We start from the raw sequence: 22304 nt of genomic DNA on the forward strand, positions 1-22304 counted from the left end.
TGCCATAGCAACGTGACGTCACATGACCTCGCAGCGTCATTTTGCCGCCGCGTTGCCATGGCGACGCCGGGTGGAAGCCGCCGGAGCCACGGGTAAGTATGGTTTACAGAGGCCCTGCAGCTCCCCCGGCACTTAATTTAAGTGCCTTCGGGAAGCGCGCGGGGCCTCTGTAAACCCCGCGCCCCCCGTCGGCAGTCTCGCGCCCCCCGTCGGCAGTCTCGCGCCCCCCCTGGGGGTCGCGCCCCACAGATTGCGCACCGCTGGTCTAGGGTACCGTATACCCTCCTTTTAAGCTAGGAAAGGGCATTTCGGTTGGTTGTAACACCATGTAATCAGGAATCCATAGAATCAAATTAACTCCTTTCCTGGCAGTGAAAACTTTAAAGGGAGGTCACTAGCATTGAAGCTTCTGCGAAATGATCCTCTGCTGAGCATTTATATTACTGTATAATTAGCCTCACAGTCCCAGGGAGCTCTTGGTTGCATCCTATTTTTGAAATGCAGCTTTCATCCGTGTACAATTTTATATTTATGACTTCTGCTGCTTACTTTGGTATATTCTAGTTGTAATACTATAAAATATTTAGTAACACTTTTTTAAATAAAATATATCATTTTGGCTCGTGATTGCGTAGGGTGCTTGTAGGGCTCCATGAGCTATGCAACTTGCAACTATGGCTTTATTAGCTTAGGTTGCATACTGCTGCCATAGGGTTAATGCCTTTTAAATACATAGTACTTTTTCATCTTTGTCAAAATATATATATCTATATATAGATCTAATTACACTTAAATTATTTCCTCTGCCACAGCTCATTTTAGACATAATTTCTACAGGTAGTCTAATCTCTGTGCATATGAAATATTGATGTTAATTGATTATATTCTCAATCTTCCCAAATGTTTTTTATAACTTGTGTGCAGGGTGATCTCGGAGGAAAGCGTATACTGCAGAAAAGGTGGACATCATTTTTAAAAGCCAGCCTTATCTGCTCAGTACCAGAGTCCAATTTCCAGTTCAATGTCATCCAGGATTCGTTTTTACTCAAAACATCAGACTGGAGAGAAACCATCTTCTATGGAATCTTTATTCAGCAGTGGTAAGACACGAGAAATGCATGAAAATTCAAACAACATCCCTCTCTTTTTGCGAACAGCAGAGGATGTTGAAACTTAGCAGAGAACTCAAGACTAGGTAGTTTAGAAAAAGTCGGTTCTCTTGTGTGTTTATTTTGCCAATGAGATTTGAGACACAAAAATTGGGAACAATACAGTAACCATTTAGACAGCAGAAGGGTAAAAGCGAGAATAAATGCATAGAATTGCTCATATCCTCTGGAAAATCCTATCAGTTAAGTAATACGCAGTTCATTTGAAGTCCTTAGGCATTTTTTTTTTTTTTTTTAAGCCTCAATATCTCTTTCTCGAAAGATTATTTTTCCCACATTGTATCAATATTAATACAGGGGAAGGCTGGCACATTTTTGGCTGGGGTGCAAGCTCAACCCATAATTCCAGGTACACAAAAACATACACCAGATACATGCAGCATACACACACCTACATACACACATCACATACATGCACTACACACACACACACACACATCAGGTATGCACCATACACACAGACACATGCACGTCATATACATATCAGATACAGATATGCAGCGCACACATTCATGCACTATACTAATGTATACACATCCGATATGCATCATACACACACCAGATACATGCACCATGAAAACACATGCACACCAGATACATGCACCACGCACAGATACACACTACATACATGCACCACGGATACCCAGCACATACATGCACAACGCATACCCACCACATACATGCACCATGCACACTATAGATGAGCAAATGTCTTAAAAATTGTTCACGGTTTTCCCATTAATTTTGTATTTTTTCAGAAATGTTACACTGTTAGAACAATTTGCACATCTCTAATGCATACACACCAGATAAATTCACTATACACACACCAGATAAATTCACTATACTGTACACATACTATATATCTGGTGTATGCATCATACACACAGCAAATATATGCACCATGCACACCAGATACATGCACTATGCACACACACACACACACACCAGATATATACACCGTACATACACTCCAGATATATGCATCATACATTTGCGCGCACACACATACCAGATACATGCATTATGCTCACATAAACATGCACCATACCCATACATACACAGCAGATATTTGTTATTTGTACCATACACACACACACCAGATACACAATCATATACATGTACTATACACCACATATACATCAGATACATGTATGTATATCTTTATTTATATAGCGCCATCCAAGTACATACAGCAGCACAGCATTAATACACGTGACATAATATTATATAATACATAATGGGAATAAGCGCTTCAGACATAAAGGTAACATTAGGAGAAGGAGTCCCTGCCCCGAAGAGCTTACATCACAAGAACACAGCATCAGATACGTAAATAATACATTACACATCAGATACATCAACCATACACACGCTGAAGCATGCACCATATAAACACACCAGATATTTGCAGTATACAAGACAATTGCAATATGCATCTACATGCAATACACACACATAAGATACATACATCATACAAACATCAATACATCCACCATACATGAACACAGACACGTACATATACTAGTACTCAAACATTTATACTGACCAGTACACACACACACACATACAAACTCCCCTGTTCTTCTCCTTGGGGACTTCAATTGCCACATTGATGACCCCTCTCTCCCTTGGGCTTCCCGCTTTCTTTCTCTAACCTCTTCTTTTGGCCTTCAACAGTGGACTGAAGCCAGCACCCACAAGGATGGACACTACCTAGACCTGGTTTTCACTAAAAACTTCTCTCTCTCCGATTTCTCCATTTCCCCTTTTCCTCTCTCTGACCATCACCTCATCTCATTTTCGCTCTCTCGCTTTTCTCCATCTCCATCTCCACCTCGCCCTCGTTTTTGCAGAAACCTGCGCTCTATTAACCTACCAGCTCTTGATTCCACTTTACGCTCCTCCCTCTCCTCTCTCAGTTCTGCTTCAGACCCTGACAAGCTGGTCAGGAACTACAACTCTGCCTTATCTTCCTCTCTTGATCTTCATGCCCGGCTTTCTCTCTGCCGTCCTCGCCCTTCTAACCCCAGACCCTGGCTAAACTCCCACACACGCATGCTGCGTTCCTCCACTCGTTCCTCTGAACGCCTCTGGAGGAAATCTCATACGCTCGCAGACTTCATTCACTACAAATTTATGCTATCCTGTTTCAACTCTGCCCTCTCTCAGGCTAAACAAACCTACTTTTCATCACTAATCAACACACACAAGTCTAACCCACGCCGTCTCTTTTCTGTCTTTGACTCTCTACTCAGACCACCCTCAGCTGCCTCCTCTTCTTCCTCCATCTCACCTCAGGACTTTGCTGACTTTTTTAAGGAAAAGGTGGAATCCATATGGCAGAACTTCCCATCTATTGCCTCCTCACATCCCACAATGCTTCCCAACTCGCCTCCTGCCTTTCTTGACTCTTTTTCCGCTATCTCGGAGGAGGATGTGTCACTGCTGATCTCCTCTTCTCCCTCTACCACTTGCCCTCTTGATCCCATCCCCTCCCATCTCCTAAAACCTCTTGCTCCTTCTATAATCCCTATGCTCACACAGATCTTTAACTCTTCCCTCTACTCTGGTACCTTTCCAACCTCCTTCAAGCATGCAACCGTTATACCATTACTCAAAAACGGCAAGCTTGACCCTACCTGTCCTTCTAACTATCGACCTGTCTCCCTCCTGCCTTTTGCCTCCAAACTCCTTGAACGTCTTGTATTCTCTCGATTGCTACACTTTCTCAACACCTATTTTGTACTAGACCCTCTACAATCTGGCTTCCGCACTGCTAACTCTACTGAAACAGCCCTCACTAAAATAACTGACGACCTCCATGCTGCCAAAGACAGAGGTCATTACACTCAGCTCATATTACTCGACCTCTCTGCAACATTCAACACCGTGGACCACCCTCTTCTCCTTCACATTCTCCATACTCTTGGTATTCGGAATAAAGCTTTATCCTGGATCACCTCTTACCTCTCCCATCGTACTTTCAGTGTCTCTTTTGCCAACACCTCCTCCTCCTCTATTGATCTCTCTGTGGGGGTACCCCAGGGCTCTGTCCTGGGACCCCTTCTCTTTTCTCTTTACACACTCTCTCTAGGTGACATAATCACATCTTTTGGGTTTAAATATCACCTCTATGCTGACGACACACAAATTTACCTTTCAACCCCTGACCTTACACCTGCTTTACAGACCAAAGTTTCTGAATGCCTCTCTGGAATATCATCCTGGATGGCCATCCGCCGACTGAAACTTAACATGGCAAAAACAGAGCTCCTTATACTTCCTCCCAAACCTGGCCCTACTACCTCCTTCCACATTGCTATTGGAAATACGATCATTCACCCAGTAGCCCAAGCACGCTGCCTAGGGGTTACACTTGATTCCTCTCTCTCATTCTCCTCTCATATTCAAAACGTTTCTAAAACTTATTGCTTTTTCCTCCGCAATATCACAAAGATACGCCCTTTCCTCTGTTACTCAACTGCTAAAACTCTGACTCAGGCCCTCATTCTCTCACGTCTCGATTACTGCAACCTCCTGCTGTCCGGCCTTCCTGCCTCTCACCTGTCTCCCCTACAATCTATCCTAAACGCTGCTGCCAGAATCACTCTACTCTTTCCTAAATCTGTTTCTGTATCTCCCCTCCTGAAATCCCTCTCCTGGCTTCCGATTAAATCCCGTATCTCACACTCAATTCTCCTGCTCACTTTTAAAGCTTTACACTCTTCTGCCCCTCCTTACATCTCAGCCCTAATTTCTTGCTATGCACCATCCCGACTCTTGCGTTCTTCTCAAGAATGTCTTCTTTCTACCCCCTTTGTATCTAAAGCTCTCTCCCGCCTTAAACCTTTCTCACTTTCTGCCCCACACCTCTGGAATGCCCTTCCCCTCAATACCCGACTAGCCCCCTCGCTATCCACCTTTAAGACTCACCTTAAGACACATCTGCTTAAAGAAGCATATGAATAGCACTGGATAAATATGGACACATGATACATAAAGCTTGGCCCCCTGCAGACGCACTTACTAGAATTCCCTCCTACTGTCTCTGTACGTTCTCCCTACCTACCAATTAGATTGTAAGCTCCTCGGAGCAGGGACTCCTTCCTTAATGTTACTTTTACAGTATGTCTGAAGCACTTATTCCCATGATCTGTTATTTATATTATTTGTTATTTATATGATATGTATTACTACTGTGAAGCGCTATGTACATTTATGGCGCTATATAAATAAAGACATACAATACAATACAAACAATTACTGACCCTCGGGCTGGAGCAGTGAGGCCTTGAGAGGAGCAGCCAAGGAGAGCTGAGAAGCGCCCCAAAATGGCTGGAATCTGCTACAACTAGAACAACCCTGCCTCCCATGTCAGAGAGTGCAGATCTGTACCATCTACCAGACCAACAATTAGAGACTTCAATGGTCCAGGGGGGGTTGTGGGGGGCCTAATGACCTCAAGCCAGTCTGCCCCATTGACATACAAGCGCATGTCTACATTTAAACATCACGACATTTTTTTATCACTTTTTTTTCTTTTTTGACCCCCCAATGAATAAACTGCTTCCCCCAAAACAGATACATTTAAGGGATTTTTTTGTGAATATTGGTTACCCTGCTAGGACATTATAGTGCAAAGAATGTAGCGGTGGGCTACGCGATTAGGGCTATATTCACTAAGGGGTGTGAGCCATAAGGTGCCTTGCAGATTTGTACATATGGCCAATAACCCCTTAGCTACCAAAAGTGGCAGCAAAGGGGTTAAGAAATAGATTTTTTTTTCTTTTAATTATTATCCAGGGCAATAACTGCCAGGCCTTCCTACACAACAGATGAAATGTTGGCAAAGGGCATTACCATATCATCATGTTTGTGCAGCGATGAAGAATCAGCTCAGAATCTTAAAAACTGGGTATAACAAAACAAAAACACATACATGTAGTATGACCTGAAACACAGTGACCTGGAATCCGTGTGCAACCTTGTGTGTCTTCAACAGGAGTACCACATTATGAGGGATTTATATAGACGTAATTATTGTAGATCACAGCGAGGCAGCCAGTATTATTCTCGGCTACCCAGCATTTCTCTGCCCGAGGGTCCTTCTTAGGATGATAACAAATTAATTCAATGAATGTCCTTTAAGAGAGCATTGAAGAATATTGGTAATTAAGTTGTGTTGGAGAAATATTGCACGTGGCAACACAAATTGCGTTACTAATAGAAAATGTTAGAGGAGAGACATTACCTGTTACAGCACTTGGTATCATTACAAACGTTTCCGTATCATTAGTAGGGCTCTCCCTTAATTCCCAATACCTGAGCCAGTGGAAACTGCTATTCAAGTCACTGACAGTCAACGCTGGATCGCAATGCAATACCCCACATGGGTGCTTCGTTAATCCAGCATTCGCGGTTGCGTCACGCTTTACACTGCAGTCAGGTTGCTGGGCTGAAGTTCACTTTCTGCCATGTTATTCCCAAAGTAAATAGGGCGGCAATTGAAAACATGCATGCGATGTGTAATATTTCTGGCCTATAGCTTTGTTGCCATCTCAGTTTGTGTTGGAACATACAATGCCCCCTTAAAGCAGCAATCTCTTCTTCCCCCACAGACATCTATATAAGTTTAACTCAGATAATATTCGTATCTTGCCCCGAGATACGAATATTATCTGAGTCTGTCGTCATGGCTCCGCGATGTCCAATGGCGTCACTTTGCCATGACAACGGGACGCACTGTGGTGCCGTCTTGCCATGACAATGGGACGCCTCTTGGTGCCGCGACGTAACCTGCCGCCCCGTTGTCGTGACAACGTGACGTCATTTGACGTTGCGGAGTGATGATGACTGGACTATGCAAGGGGGGATGCCGACGGAGAAGATAGGAACCGAGGCCCCGCACATGTCCCTGCTGCACCAAGCCCCACAAATATCAGAGCTGGCGGTGCCCAGTACCAACAGGCAAACATTAGGGAAGGAATGCAAGCCCTAGTGAAATTGCACTCTGAATACAGCCAAGTTAGGATCCACTAATTTCAAGCATTGTTTTGTTTTTAAAGGGGAAAGCTGAACATCTCTGCTGTGTGCGCTTACAGCATGGAAACAATTCAAGCTGTTTTTTCCCACGGAAGGTACAAGGAACCGTTAACCATGGAACACGCGCACGTGAAATGGGTGACGTTCAGGGGAGAAGTGCCCGTCCCACGTCCCGGAGCGGTAAATAACTTTGCAACTTTGTATTATTTAAAACTCTGTAAACCCCTTTGATGCCAGAGGGGCATGCAACACACTGGGGGGTCAGGGAAATTCAGTGCAGAAAATATGGCAAAAAGTAACTCAGATTCCACTGTCTTCATATATTAGCGTAACTGCGACAGCAAATTTAACTCCACCCTAATCTCCATTGTTACTCCATAAATCACTAACACTGCTGGAGACTAACAAGACACTGTAGTCCAGGGGTGGCCAACTCCAGTTCTCAAGGGCCACCAACAGGTCACGTTTTAAGGCTATCCCAGCTTCAGCACGTGGCTCAGTCAAAGACGGCCACCTGTGCTGAAGCAGGGATATCCCTAATACCTTGCTTGTTGGTAGGTCTTGAGGACTGGAGTTGGCCACCCCTACTGTAGACACCAATAATACAGACGACAGCAGTCACACACATATTGCAACACCATTTTCAACAGATGTGCACTTAATAGCACTATCTACAGCTGGGGTGCGCAAACCAGGGGGGGGTCTACGCCCCCAGGGCGGCACTTATAGAGGTCCTGCGCTCTTCCCCAAAGCATTTAAATTCAATGCCAGGGGAGCGTGCATGAAGCCTCTAACTCACTTAAATTGTCTCCGGTGCCTTCTGGCAACATGTGACGTGACTTCAGAAACCGCTGGCGAACAGGTAAGGGGGGGGGGAGAGCAGACAGGGGGCGCAGAATTAAGTTTGCCCGCTCCTGATCAACGGTATGATACGTAGACCTCTTAGCACTGTGTTTGCATCATGTTTAGAAGAGCATTCCTGGCTTGCTTCCCCCTTTGGTTTCCAAGATACTTGCTGGGAAAGGTGCCACTGGCTACTTACTGTTTTTTTAATCCCGATTGCAAGCCGCAACAAATGAAGTTGCAGCTTCCCATTGGCCCGCAATGACACGGGAGATTTAAACCACCATTTTGCCACTGGCTGCTCCTTCCTTGGTAAGTATCTCAAGAACCAGGGAGTTCCCTGATCTGAAATTAATGCAGTTCAAAAAGTGGGGGTTGGGGACAGGAGTGGGTCCTGCTCTTTTAAAAGTCTCCCTAACAATCATGTCATACAATATAATCAGTAGAAAGCAAACCAATTAATTTCCTATGTCAGCAGCTGTTTTATAGACCTTCAGAAAACCACCAAAAGATATGAGCAGCTATCTCTGGAGTGCTACAGCAAATGAAAGAAAAATAAGAAATCAATATTGAGAGCATAACGAGATGTGTTCAAAGGCACAAAGAAATGTTTGTAAAATGAAATATAAAAAATTGCAAATTGTAACATACTGAGAGCCATCAATCTGACAGACCTATTATGAGAAGAGAAATAGTTGCCTTTTTTCTCTGCTGTCTTATTTGTTTGCATGTATTTTATCTTTCTCTTTTTTTTTTTCAAGGATATTGTGGAACAACCTTTATATTTAATTTCTTATCATGTATGCCCTTTTGCATACAATGTTTATATATTCGGCATCTAAATGTCATCTTTGCTTTAAGTAAAGAAGAAAATTGCACACATTTTTTGACGATATAAAATTCTTCCTCCTTACGGTTTGTAAAACACATTTTCCTGCGACCTTAGAGCTAGCTATTTTCATCTTGTTATGTACGGTATTTGCCGTTTCACACCACAGATATGGGCTGGGCCTGTGGGAGCTCTGCAGATGCCTACTGTTTTCTCTGCCCGTTTTGTACCGTATGTAATTAAATACTTATTGTATTATTTCTCAGGAGAGTTGGGAAAAATCACAGTAATAAACATTTCTAGTAGACCTTAGATTTTCTCCTGGAGGTGCTGGTGAAGAGTTTTATTAACTTTGAGACGCCTATATACTAACTTTTTTTCTTTTTTTTAATTTGTGTGTATCAACAATATCAATGTCTAAAAAGTAGCACATTTTTTTTATAAAATGTTTTCCTATGTTGGTATGAAGACTTCATACATATGACGCATAGTTTGTTGCTTTGAAAGTATTTTTTACACATCCCGCATGGGGCAGGTTGTAGGTACATACCAGCCCAGGCCATTCCTGGAAGAGCGGCCCTAATCCTACGGCATCAGGTGAAGTCACGTCATGACGACACGGCGCCATTTGACGTCGGGTCACTATGACAACACGACGCTGTAGGAGGCGATGCCACTCCAGAGAAGGAAAGCCCATGCATTCCGTCATGTTGAATGCCTCATTGAAAGAAATACGTTTTTCGGTTGATACATAGCGACTTCATTCTGCACGAATACTATTAACTTTGCGACACACTTTTAAATGATTTTGTGGCACACAAATACTCTATTTTACTACATTTCATTAACATCTGTACGCCAAGCACAGTCCATTTTTGTGCGCCAAAAACGAAAAATAATTTTTTGACGGAGCAGGCACTGATGGAGAAATTTCAGGCTCGTACATGGACACGCGCAATTGAAATGGAGTTCGACATGCACGAAAAAAGCCACTTGCGACGCCTAGTGCATAAGCCCCACAACCACTTCTGGTGATTGACGGTAGTTTTTAAGTGGGATAGGTCTTGACATATTGGAGCGCGATTCCTTACTCGTTTGCATTGTTTGAGGTTGAGTGTGTTAATTAGTAGTGAGTTTGTCTGTCCCTAGTGCGTCAACGGGTTCGCCAGAAGTCTTGGATACAACACCTCTCTGGACCTGCCAGATAAAACTCTGCAGTTTGTGAAGGATCACCCTCTGCTAGACGATCCCGTCAACCCCATCGGGAACAGGCCAGTTTTAATTAAAAGAGGAGCAAATTATATCAAGTTAGTCGTGGACCGAATCGTGGGCCTAGACAAACAAGCGTATGAAGTCATGTTTCTAGGCACGGGTAGGTATTAAGATGCTTGAGATTTAGCACACCGTATTATTCTCCAACATTGCTGGCCCTGCAGGCAGGGATAGGGTTGAATTGATATTTCTTCAGAGTTGAATTGATATTTCTTCAGAGTTGCATAGCCTTTTTGTTTTTTTTTTGGGCAACCATTTGTTGTTAGGAATAACAAATCCTGAACGGATCTTCTGCCCCCATCCCCTCTGGTAATGTTATGTGTGTTGTATTGCATTAAAGGTGTTGTCAAGCCAGGTTGCACTTGTCTATTTTATGGAGGCTATTTTCAGACCTTTAGATGCTGGAAGAGTTATTTTGAAAATAAATCGGTGTGAAATGCTTAGTTTCTGCAGTATTGTCTTTTTTTTTTTTATGTAGATAACGGATATTTGCACAAAGCTGTAAGTTGCGACAGCGAGATGTTCATTATTGAAGAATCACAGCTTTTTCAGTCTCCAGATCCAGTGCAGTCTCTTAAACTCTCTTCCAAAAAGGTAAATGGGATGCTTTAGTATCCAATAAGCAGCTCAGCCTCCACCAGTCACTGTTATAAGAATACTGCAAATGTTAAGCTTTCAGATCTGGGTAGTTTTAAATAGTAATGTAACTTTTAATACCCTTAAACATTGGACATTTACAGCATTGCAACATATGGGCCCTAAGTTACTAAAAAGGAAAGCAATTTGCATGGCATATTCCCTGACATTTTGCTGTTTTGGAGTTAGGCTTTTAGACCTCAACTTGGAAAGCTGTTACATCGCCCATGAGAACATTTCCTGTAGTAAAAGCAAGATAATTCATAACTTGAAATGAACACACAGCCCTCACTGAGAATAGAATTTTCTGTTTCATGCGGTTGGCTTGTCTGTTTGTAGGGTTTCTTGTATGTGGGATCTCCATCACAAGTGGTGCAACTTCCTGTCGCTGTTTGCAGCCGGTACACAAACTGCATGGATTGCGTGTTATCGAGAGATCCCTACTGTGCCTGGAGCCGAGAACGTCAGGAGTGTGTAACTGTCGCAGACCACACCGGGGACTTCAAGTAAGTACCGACCAAGTTTCAAAGCCATGTAGGTGGCTAGAACAATAGTTATCTCATAAAAATTACCTTTTATTTGAATGTGTAGTACCTTGGCCTATTACATATGCCGTGATATCTTGTGCAAGTTTTCAGTTTCCAAGAATTATTGATGTAGAAAATTGTGACATTTCTAATGAATTAATTGTAACTCAACCAAAAGACTGCAACCTTGGAGGATTTGCAGAGTTCTTACCTCAGGGTCATATTTACTGATCATTCTACCACAAGACACCTGACGGTGCTGGAAGTGGAGTGGGCTTAAAGGTCTCCGAGCATCGTTCGGTATCTTATGGCAGAAGGCTGCTTAGTAGATATGGGCATTAGGCTAGGATCACTAAGCGACGTTATGTGGTATCACACCCAGAATATGAATGAAATATTAATGGCAGTTAAAACGCTACATCGGGGTACGATACCCTGCATCGCGACTAAGTGAATCCCGGCCTAAATCCCTTAAATTGACTAACAAAAGGAGCATACTGTATATTGCGTTGTTTGGTTAAGCTTGTATTGGATGGGAGGGGAGAGAGGTGTGGCCAGAACATAGGCTTGCATTCCCTCTGCAGCTGCATGTTCAGGGAGTCGGAGGCAATACAATGGAGAGTCTTACCAAAAATATGTAAAGTACTAAACATTTATTCATATTTATCTGTATTCCACTTCTGGAAAAGTTGAGATACCAGTTGAGTATTTTACCCTTTCTTATTTTCTACATTTAACTTGATTTTGTGCAATGCTGCTTTAACCTTTCAGTGTCTAAGGCTTCTGCAACAAATGTCAATGCAATATGGTACAACGCCATTGGCTCTAAATATATAAAACACAGCTGCAGTAGAAAGTACTGCACACTATTGCCTTTCCTGAAGCAGCACTAGTAATTAAAGTGATATATTTCCCTGTTTTATTCTAATCTCGCAGAGCGATGATACAGAGTGTGAAAAATGGTGATGCTTCTGAATGCCCAAAAGTTGGTAAGTTAACAGTTGTGTTTATAGAAACATTGCAATCCAATTTGCAAACACTCTCCAGGCAAATGCTAAGGGCCCCAGGAACCCCAATAACAAGATATTAAAATGCAGGTGTTGCATCACATCTTGATGTCATTTTCAACATGCACAGTGTATGGCAGAAAGGAGAGAGGAAGCATTTTTTTATTTATTTATTTTAAAGAAAGCATTCTGGATCTAGGAAGGCTGTATTGAAGGTGGTGGGCAGGTGACCCTGGTGAACAGTGAGAAAGTCCTTTTACTGAAAACGTAGTGGATACGTGGAATAGCAACAGAAGTGTTGTCTCTCCATAACGTGAGCTCTCTGCGAAAGGAATTACTTTTCCTATCGTGGGCTTTTATATTCTTCTGTAATCTTTGTTCTGCTGTGTGACGCGCTGTACACTGAATGCACTACAACTCTATATGTAAATCTACATACACAAGTGGAGGAGGCTCATACTGCAAATGGCTTCAGGTAGGCAAAGTGCTTATCTGCTGTAAATATGGTTTCTGTTTTCTTTCATCAGGGAATCATATCCAGGATCGCTCTGTTTTGTATGGTAACAGTGTACGGCTCTCCTGCACCCCTGTATCTAACCTGGCTCATACTAAATGGATATTCAATGGCAACAGCCTCCACACAGACGGTCCTAAATACCTCCTGTACGAACACGGAATGGTCATATTTAACGTGACCGTGGCAGACAGAGGCCTTTACGATTGCCAGTCAGTGGAAAGAGCCAACGGCAAAGAGTTCTTCCTTGTAGCGGCAAGCTACGCCTTAAACCCCAAAAAGGAAGGCAAGCACATTATTCCTTTCCACCCCTTAACAGAGTACCCAAAAGATGCTATGGGGAAAAATAAATTGTTTGCTGTGCCGGATGAACTTGCGAGACAGACCAGTCCAGATGTGAGTGTGGACTTGGCTTTTAAAGTCATAGTAGCCGTGTTGGCATTCCTCTTGTTCTCATTGCTGACCTGGAACCTCACCAAGGGGCACATCGTTTTGCCGTGCGTGGCAAAGAGCGTACATTGCAAACCCTCACAAGGGAGACGCTTAAACGTCCACAGAATGCCTAACAACGCATCAGCCGCTTCTCGGAGCGTAATAGTCAACTTGTTAGCGCCCCATTCTTTCTCTGAGAATATTCAATATGTTCATCCCAACCATTCTAAGAATGTCAATGTTAATAACAACTCAGGAGCCAAGTTCAGCGCAAGCCCTACTGATGTATCACTGTCCTTTGGTCCAGATGCTGCCGCAGGCCACGTGGCTTATATCGAAATGGAGACGACAACTTAAAGCAGCATTATAGTTCAGTATGATGAAATACTAAGCATGACGGTCTAATACAGGAGTCCCCAAGATCGCATTACGTGCTAAGCTGTTCATTCATAGGAAGTCTAAGTATTCAAAGGAACCACTTCCGAGTTTAAAATCCAATCTACTTATTTTTCATGTTTTGATAAGACACTCTTAGTTAAACTTTTTAATACATTTATTGATTTTAGCTGTGGCTCCCCAAAAGTGCCAGCAACCAGGAATACGAAATTCCCTGATAGACCTTGTTGGCAAAAACATAAGGATTTCTTAACCGCTACCGTTTTACTGCCACATGTTTGAACACCGGTATACTGTTAAAGCTACCCAATATGTGTATGTGTTAACCAGAATAGATTTACGTGAGCTAGCAATATATTGGACAAAGAGTAGAAGGCTGCTCTGAAAATGGCATCAGTAATTTTATCAAAAGAAAACATCGTTTTGGTGACTATAATAAACCTTTTCATGCCATTTACCCGCTATGCCTAACCAACATGTGCTGTTCTACATACCTGTGCCAACCGGAACTGTCCTGGGTAATCCGAGACGTTTGATAGACTTAGTGTATGTAGATTGATGGGACCACAATCCACAATCATTACTTATAAGTAATTGTTATTGTGTGACCTGTTCTTTTTACACATTGAATGGCTTTGCTACTGGAGGGGTTTGGAAGAAACTGCAGATCAATGATTTGCAAACCTATTTGAAGACAAACACGGCATATAAAGTCACGAGTTTCAAAGTAACAAAAGACTATTCACAGATCTCCAATTGGGAGGCCACACACTGTTAAATGGTTTTATAAAAGAAAAAAAAAAGAGGAGAGATTTCTGCAATTCTGCACACATTCCTGTGTTTGATATTAAAAGATTTTGAACAGTTCTCTCCCAGTGAGCTGGAATGTACTCTCATATGTGTGACCACTAAACCATTTTCTGCAAGAAGGGAATAGGCTATATATACATATGGGGAGGGTGTGTGGAATTAAACAATGTATCTTTTAGTAGCCCTCTGACCTTGGATAAATGACAGGTGAGTGTTTGATCCATAAGCAGATTTCCCATTTATACAAAAGTTCTTCCTGGGTTCCTTTTGGCTTCAGTCATAGAACGTTAACAACTGCTACCATTGGCTGAAGCTCGGAACCTTCAGCTTCTAGGAGTACAGTAGATGTAGCTTAGATAGATAAATGATACTCCGGTCCCTATTGAATGACGTTAAGATGCCTTCCTCTTGCCAGAGAATATTTAAGCTCTTAATCATTTGAACGGGTTGAAATCTTCCTGAGCAAGGAAGTTTCACAGCATGTTGTATAGGTTTCTCAGTGTACTATGAGACCATACTGTATTTACAGCATAACAGCATGCTCATGTAAATATAAGCAAATAGCCAGTACTTTAGTTTACAGCAGATTTACATGTACAGTACTTCTAATGATCAAAAAGCATTTATCACAACTCCTGTTGCATTAATATATACAATATAAGAAATTCTCAATGTTATTTGCAAATACTCTTCCACTTCTCCCACTGGGGTTATTCATTAAAGTGAGACAGTGCTGACCAGGCAGAGAAACTCACAATCCAGTCAATGGGAGTGTCCATGTGGTAGCTCCGGTCAGCACTATCGCACGTTAATGACACCCCCTCTTGACAGATCACGGCAAATCCTTTCGTTCCCGTAGTTCCTCCACTGTCCAGCTTTAAGCTGCTCCACCATGGACTGAAAAATGAAAATCAGCAGTATAATTAAAACCAGATCTCTGGATCCTGTGACAGGGCAAAGAGCCAGATCCGTTCTTGTATTTTATTCCGCCCCCCATCCAACTTGCGAGCCTGTGAATATGATGCCTGTGGCCTGCTCGAAATCCTACATCACATCGGGCCCCTGGAAAACCACTATTCAATATGCCATGGAGCTCATAGCTTCCCTGACATGAAGAAGCAAATTCGTAGCAATACTGAAAAGGGAAGAAGATCCAGATCCACTTCAGATAAAATGAGGGTTGTTAATCGAAGTTTCCCGGCTGTAACGTGTGCAGGAATCAGCAGCTCTGTGTTAACCCTTTCATTGCCAGAGGGGCTAGATAGAAACGCTTGTAGCTCAATACGTTGTTGGTTTCCTCTGGCAGTGAATAGGTTAACAAATCTTGGTTTATTTTTCTTTGTTGAATCTGATGCTTTTTTGTGGCCCCAGTTAAATGTGCAGTTTGCTTTCAAATCTCCTATGCCAGCTTGCTGAAGCTATACCACGCTAAGTGAGGCTGCGTCATACCCTCTAACATTTCACAGCGGAAAATCAGTACACGTGCATTTATTACACCACTCGGATGCACCCCACCATATATTCCCATACCCTTCATGTATAATCCCAACACCGCTTATTTACATTTCCCCATATTCCTGCCAAATTTGCAGCCTTCTCACCTCGACTGTAGGGGCAACGCCTCACCACTAATTTGCCCAGGCTGAGGCATTTCTGGCAGAGGGTGACCTGGGAGCAGAGCACAGCAGTGCTTCTCTGCTCTTCCTGAACACACAGGTTTCCTACTACTGTGTGTACGCTCATTGCTGTGACCATTGGCCAATCAGAATGTTTGTCAACACTCCTAGGCTGGCCATGTAGTTAGCGAGAGCTTGTGGCCAGTCTATCAGCATCGCCAAACATTCTGACTGGTCTATGGTCGCAGCGACGAGTGTGCATGCAGCAGCGGGAAACTGGTACAAGCAGGTACACTGTGGCTAATACGGTGTCTGGAAAAACTACTGTACAGGCTAGTGTCGGTACAGTTGAACGGTCAGCTACAGGTGGTTAAATGCAGCCGTGGAAAGCTTCTGAATGCTTTTGCAGAGTGGTAGAACTTTTTCAGTAGCTAGGCGGGAATCAGAAAAATTAGAAGCTAATAGCCACTGGAGAATGTCACATCTAAGATTAGCAAATATATGGCTAGCTGTCCTAATTAATTTTTATAAAGAGGGACAGGGGACCTAGCTTTTTCATGCAGAGTCTAAGTACAGGGTGACCTAATTGTCCTTTTGGTAGGAGTATTATCCACATGAATTAACCCCTGGTAAAATGTTTTATATTTTTACAACATCAAAAAATGTTGCTGCTACTTAGAATACATGCAAAGAATTGTTAAAAAGGCTTATGCTGAAACTCCTTCAATGCTAGGGACCAGTAATGTATATGATACTGACATTTTTAGCAGGAAATTGGTTAATAAGGTAAAGTATTTGTAAATATTGAGGTGACATGCCACCTCTTTAAAATAAAGATGCTGCACTATATACTAATACTGAACATCTATCTCCTCTTTGGATACATATAACTTAAAGCAGCTGCAACACAGACACCCTTGCCAGTTCCATCACAATGCTTTTGGTACCCACTGCTTTCCAAGAGGTGCTCCCTACCTCACAGCAGTGGTTAGAGTTTGGAGGGGGTTAGAATGTGTACGAGTGGGGACAGAAAAGGAGGTAACACTGCCAGCGCATTGCAGGCCTCTGGCAGAGAAGGGGTTCAGGTGTATGTTTTAATGCCATCAAAAGTGAATCTGTTTACTTTTCATAACATTAAAACACTCCTTTGCATCCTTTGAATTTACATATCTGCAGCAATTTTCTGTAACTCTGACATTATGTACAAATGCAGCTTTATCTGTTTGCGCTAGCTTTATCTTACACCTGATCCATTTTACTTGAGGTGTGTGAGTCACGCTGCTCTTTACCCGAGCTCCGCTGTCAAAACATGTTAGAATGACTGGAATATTTGGATTCAATTAGAGGGAAAGTTAAAAGCATATCATAGCCCCTATGATGTTTATAAACTATTGAAAAAGTGAATAGACTCAATAATTTACTGTCACACCAAGTAAATGCTGGGAAAACGGTTTCAAGATGATGATGAGCGGGAATTTTGTCGTGTCAAATGAAAAACACCTTTTAGTTGAGTTGCCTAGATTTTGTGTGACGCTGACAGAGAGGTTAATTACACCTCTGATCTAGAGGATTTATTGGGGGGAAACCAAGGAAAATTGCATCTGTTACATACCTTTAGGTCATTGTTTTTCTACAGGGGTTCCTAGGAACCTTTGTGTTCCGTGGGTATCCCTAAAGGGTTCCCTGCAATTTTCAGGTCATTTGAAAATTATACCAAATACAGAAGAATTTACAATCCATCTTATCTCATGCGTTATTAGAGAGGGTTGGGGTTCCTTAAAATGTATCTGATTTCAGACGTGCTATTACAGAGAGTTGGGGTTCCTTAAAAGGCGTCTGATCTCAGATGCGCTATTAGAGAGGGTTGGGGTTCCTTACAATGCATCTGATCTCAGACGCGCTATTAGAGAGGGTTGGGGTTCCTTACAAAGCATCTGATCCCAGACATGCTATTGGAGAGGGCTGGGCTTCCTTAAAATGCGTCTGATCTCAGACGTGTTATTAGAGTTGGTACCCCTTACAATGTATTAATTCTCAGATGCGTTATTAGAGAGAGCTGGGGTACCTTACAATGCTTCTGATCTCAAACACGCTATTAGAGAGGGTTGGGGTTCAGCAGAATTGCACAATATAATTATAGGTCTCCTTAACCAAAAAAAGTTGAAAACCACCGCTTTAGATGCATCCTTTCAGAATATTGCTTCAAGATGTTCTTCCCCTACTACCATAACCACTCCTTTACCTGCTCCTATAACTCCTTCCCTAACGATTCCTATAAGTGCCCCTCCCCTAAATGCAATTATACCCCCACAACCTTTACCTCCTCCCCTAATTGCTCCTGTACTCCTAACCTATAACTCCACCCATAATTTATTTTATAATTTCTCCCTTTATCTCCTCCCCTAACTGCTCCTGTAACCGTTCCCTATAACTCCTCCCCAATTGCTCCTATTACACTCTATACCAGGGGTGCGCAAACTGGGGGGTGCAAGATTTTTCAGGGGGGGGGCGCGGCGATTGCAGTGGCCCCGCGCTCTTCCCCCAAGGCATTTAAATTAATGGCTGGGGATCGCGTGAGGCCTCTGCAACTTCACTTACTTTGTCTTCGGCGACGCGTCGTCATGGCAATGCAGCGTCAACTGACGCCGAGAGCCGGAGACCAGGTACGGAAAGGGGGGCGCAAGCAGGGAGGGAAAGATTGCGCACCCCTGCACCCCTAACTGCTCTTATAACTCCTCCCCTAACTGCTCCTTATAACCTCCTATAATTGATCCCTATAACTGCTCTACTAACACCTCCCTAACTGCTCCTATAACTGCACTCCAAATTTCTCAGAGACACGTCTGAAAAACAGCCAAGTCAAAAAAGATTTCTCTTGGAAATTCAGAGAAATATTTGTGTCCAAAAATTTGCCTTCCAACACTTCCTGACACTTTGATATCTGTGTAGCACAATCACGTTATTTAAATATAATCCTAAAGTAAAAACTGCTGCATAGTATATTTTAAGTCACTTGTGCTTTTACAGCTATTTCAATACCTTCTATGCCAGTGGAGCATCAAAGATGTTTAAACCCTAAAGAGGGTACTGATGCAAATTCTTACACATCTAGCATGATGTGGTGAGTGGGGGTTTTAATTACTAATCTCTATAGGATTTTACAAGTTTTGGATGAGTGGAATATAAAATCTGCATCTCTCCCAATTTGAAGTATGTTATAGCTGTTTCCAAGGCTGACATCTGAGCTATCAGCAGATGGAGACACTGAGTCTGTAAACTCCCTGGAAATAAAGTGAGGGCAAAAAAAAAAAAAAGTGATCGGATGGGGCAGCTGGAAAGGGAAGCAAAGCAGATCAGCAAAGAACAAAAGGACACCCAACGCAGGAGGAGCAACCCAAGGGCATCAGAAATCCCAGCCAGGAATTTCTAGGAGTCTGGCACACACGAGATCAGCACCATCTGATGGTGAAGGCAAAAGAAAGATATGATCTCATGTGGATGTAAAGCGAGGAAGGAAAACCATTTTCCAGAGCTCTGATCTGATTGTGCAGGAAAGTGATTGAAAGTTACCCTTCAACAGGAGGGGGCAGACAGATGGGCAGCTCGTCCAGCTGATCTCAGAGTGTCTGCCTCTGTCCTGCTGCACACTGAGCCTTTTGTGTCTGGGAAGGGGGATTGGATAAAGAGGAGGGTTGGTGGTGGTGGAGGATCTAACGGGTTTTTTTAAAGTGGGAATATCACAGGAAATTTGTACAGCATCCGGCCCCGGAGAGAGAGGAGGAGGAAGATAAAGTGAGAGAGTGAAGAAAGGAGAGACACACACAGACATGGGAGAGGAGTGTGGGTGAGTACATATGTCTGAGATGTTGCAGTGTGTATTCGGGAAATGAGACAGAAATCTATATACAGGTATATCTTCTATACATTATATATCTATATCTATCTGTGTAATATATATATATATATTTATATATATATATTTTTTTTAATCTTATGGTGTATAACATTGAACATTGTGACCCTGTTTAATATTCTAATCTGTATTAGAATCCATTGCTAATGCATATTGTAATAAAGCATATAAAAATAGCATGATCTATAAATCAAAGTACACTATACATATACATTTTCTCCTATACAACATGTTAATATGTCAAGTATATATAGTTCTATTGTTTTAAATAATAACATATATATATTTTTTTTTTACATATATATATATATATATATATATATATATATTTATTTCATAAGTGTGTTATATTGTATATTTAATATATTTAAGTAAGTGTGTATATGTATATGTGTGTGTGTATATATATATATTCTAATATGTTGCATATGTAATTGCGTGTGTATACATGTGAAAATATATATTTGTAAATACGCTATATTTCAGAACTTTAGAGAGGGTACATTGTGATCGACCGAAAGGATAGGCAGGTGACGGAAAGTTTAACACACTTTACTGTTCACTTTCGTTCCTAATTAATGAGCTGACCCCTTTTCCTAGCATAGGGTTTGAGATGTGTTGCAGGCACCTCTGGCCACAAAGGGCTAATTCAATGGTTGATGCCAGCATTGTGCATCTGTCTGTACTAGCCTGACCTGTGCAGTGGGATGCCTATAACCCTAATCCAGGAATCCAGGCCCATGCTCTGCCAATCCTGGTTTTAGATCTTATTTTCTGTTATATTTCCCATTGCAATAGACTTCTCACTGGGAAAATGCATAAATGTGAAGGGAGGGTCATTCTGATTAGGGTGATAGATACATGTAGGGCTATCTCCCTTTAACCCCATCCCTGCCAAAAGAGCCTGCAACAAATTGTCAATGAATCCTGCTGGATATTATATGTGTGCGTGTGTGTTTAATTTTTCCTCCTACATGTTGTATGGCTAAGTGCTTTCCCTTCACATTGCAACTCCTTTATATGGCGGTGTTACTAAGTCATTCTGCACATTGGGAAACAGCTCTACTTCCGACACTGCAAATGAAGGCTGCTTAATTGTAATTTATGCAGCGGCATTGTGCAGAAATGTATAATTTGCTGTGCCTCGTTTTCTTTTTGTTTCTGGTCTATGTACTGATTCCTTGCAGGGCACTTAACTCAGCGAGGGCTGTCTGAGAAGACGGAGAATGTTAGAGAATAACTAGCTGTCTATTCCACCGAAGCATGACACAAGAGGCGTAACTCCACTTGGATAACCCCCTTCTCTACTAGGGGGGAGGTTAATACCACAATAATACATTGTGAATAATTAAAGCAGAATGAATCCCTTATTGCAGAGCAATTTGCTCCTGTCACATCCAGCGTTAATGGGGTTAACCCAGAGGGGTGATCATCTGCAGTCCTCAAGGGCAACAAAAGGGCAGGTTTTCAGGACATCCCTGCTTCAGCACAGGTGGCTCAGTTGAAGACCGAGCCACTGATTGACCTGTCTGTGCTGAAGCAGGGATAGCCTCAACCTGACCTGTTGTGGCCCTTGAGGACTGCAGTTAATCACCCCTGGGCTAACCATTTCACTGTCAGAGGGATCAGCAATTCTGGCCCTTTAATTCTGTGCTCTGTTCTAGATCATGGCCCAGACCCAACAAAAGGTGCTAAGCTTCAGCACGCCTTGACTCCTATTCATTTTAAGCATTTTCAAGCGTACCACCCTTGTGTGTATCTGGGCCCATAGGAGCCATGCAGAATTTCTTTTTGAAAACGAATTAAAAGAATGCCTCGCGTCAAAATCAATTTCTCACTTAAATTCATCCGCGGCATAAGTTACATAGCTTCATAGTAAATGAGGTTGAAAAAAGACATGCGTCCATCAAGTTCAACCTATGCTAAATTTAGATGACAGATACTATATCCTATATCCGTACTTACAGTATATTGATCCAGAGGAAGGCAAACAAAAAACCCCAGTGACATATCATCCAATGCTTTCTCATAAGGGGGGGCGGGGGGCGGAAATAAATTCCTTCCTGATTCTAAATATTGGAAATCAGATGACTCCCTGGATCAACATCCTTCCCATGTATACTTATTCGGTATATCCCTGTACTGTATTTCCTTTCTAAAATGATGTGCAACCCTTCTTTTGATGATATCTATTGTATCCACCATCACAGTCTCCATGGGTAATGAATTCCACATTGTAACTGCCCTTTCCTTTGTTGCTGGTGATCTCGCCTTTCCTCCGCCATTATTCATGTT

At 42.4% G+C, this 22304-nt stretch overlaps 2 protein-coding genes across 11 annotated transcripts in view; both read left to right on the top strand.

The window, feature by feature from the left end:
- LOC142501352 (semaphorin-4E-like) overlaps positions 1–14537 on the top strand; it is a 44194-nt gene extending 29657 nt beyond the window's left edge. For all 7 annotated transcript variants that reach the window (XM_075611171.1, XM_075611169.1, XM_075611172.1 and 4 more), the window contains 7 exons: positions 925–1100; positions 7238–7394; positions 10036–10258; positions 10637–10752; positions 11134–11300; positions 12258–12310; positions 12856–14537. In XM_075611171.1, coding sequence (XP_075467286.1) covers positions 925–1100; positions 7238–7394; positions 10036–10258; positions 10637–10752; positions 11134–11300; positions 12258–12310; positions 12856–13631 — 1668 coding nt within the window. In that variant the 3' untranslated portion in view covers positions 13632–14537. The remainder of the gene's footprint in view (positions 1–924; positions 1101–7237; positions 7395–10035; positions 10259–10636; positions 10753–11133; positions 11301–12257; positions 12311–12855) is intronic.
- Positions 14538–19401: 4864 nt separating this feature from the next.
- HOMER3 (homer scaffold protein 3) overlaps positions 19402–22304 on the top strand; it is a 63626-nt gene continuing 60723 nt past the window's right edge. For 3 of the 4 annotated variants that reach the window (XM_075611174.1, XM_075611177.1, XM_075611178.1), the window contains exon 1: positions 19402–19940. Coding sequence is in view for 1 of the 4 variants with exons in the window: in XM_075611177.1 (XP_075467292.1) it covers positions 19924–19940 (17 nt within the window). In the remaining 3 variants the exon portion in view is untranslated. Of the gene's footprint in view, positions 19941–19986; positions 20006–22304 lie in introns of those variants that run through there. The other variant, XM_075611176.1, reaches the window with a different exon arrangement.

The sequence above is a fragment of the Ascaphus truei genome, chromosome 8, assembly GCF_040206685.1.
Source record: "Ascaphus truei isolate aAscTru1 chromosome 8, aAscTru1.hap1, whole genome shotgun sequence".
NCBI classification, from domain to species: Eukaryota; Metazoa; Chordata; class Amphibia; order Anura; family Ascaphidae; genus Ascaphus; species Ascaphus truei.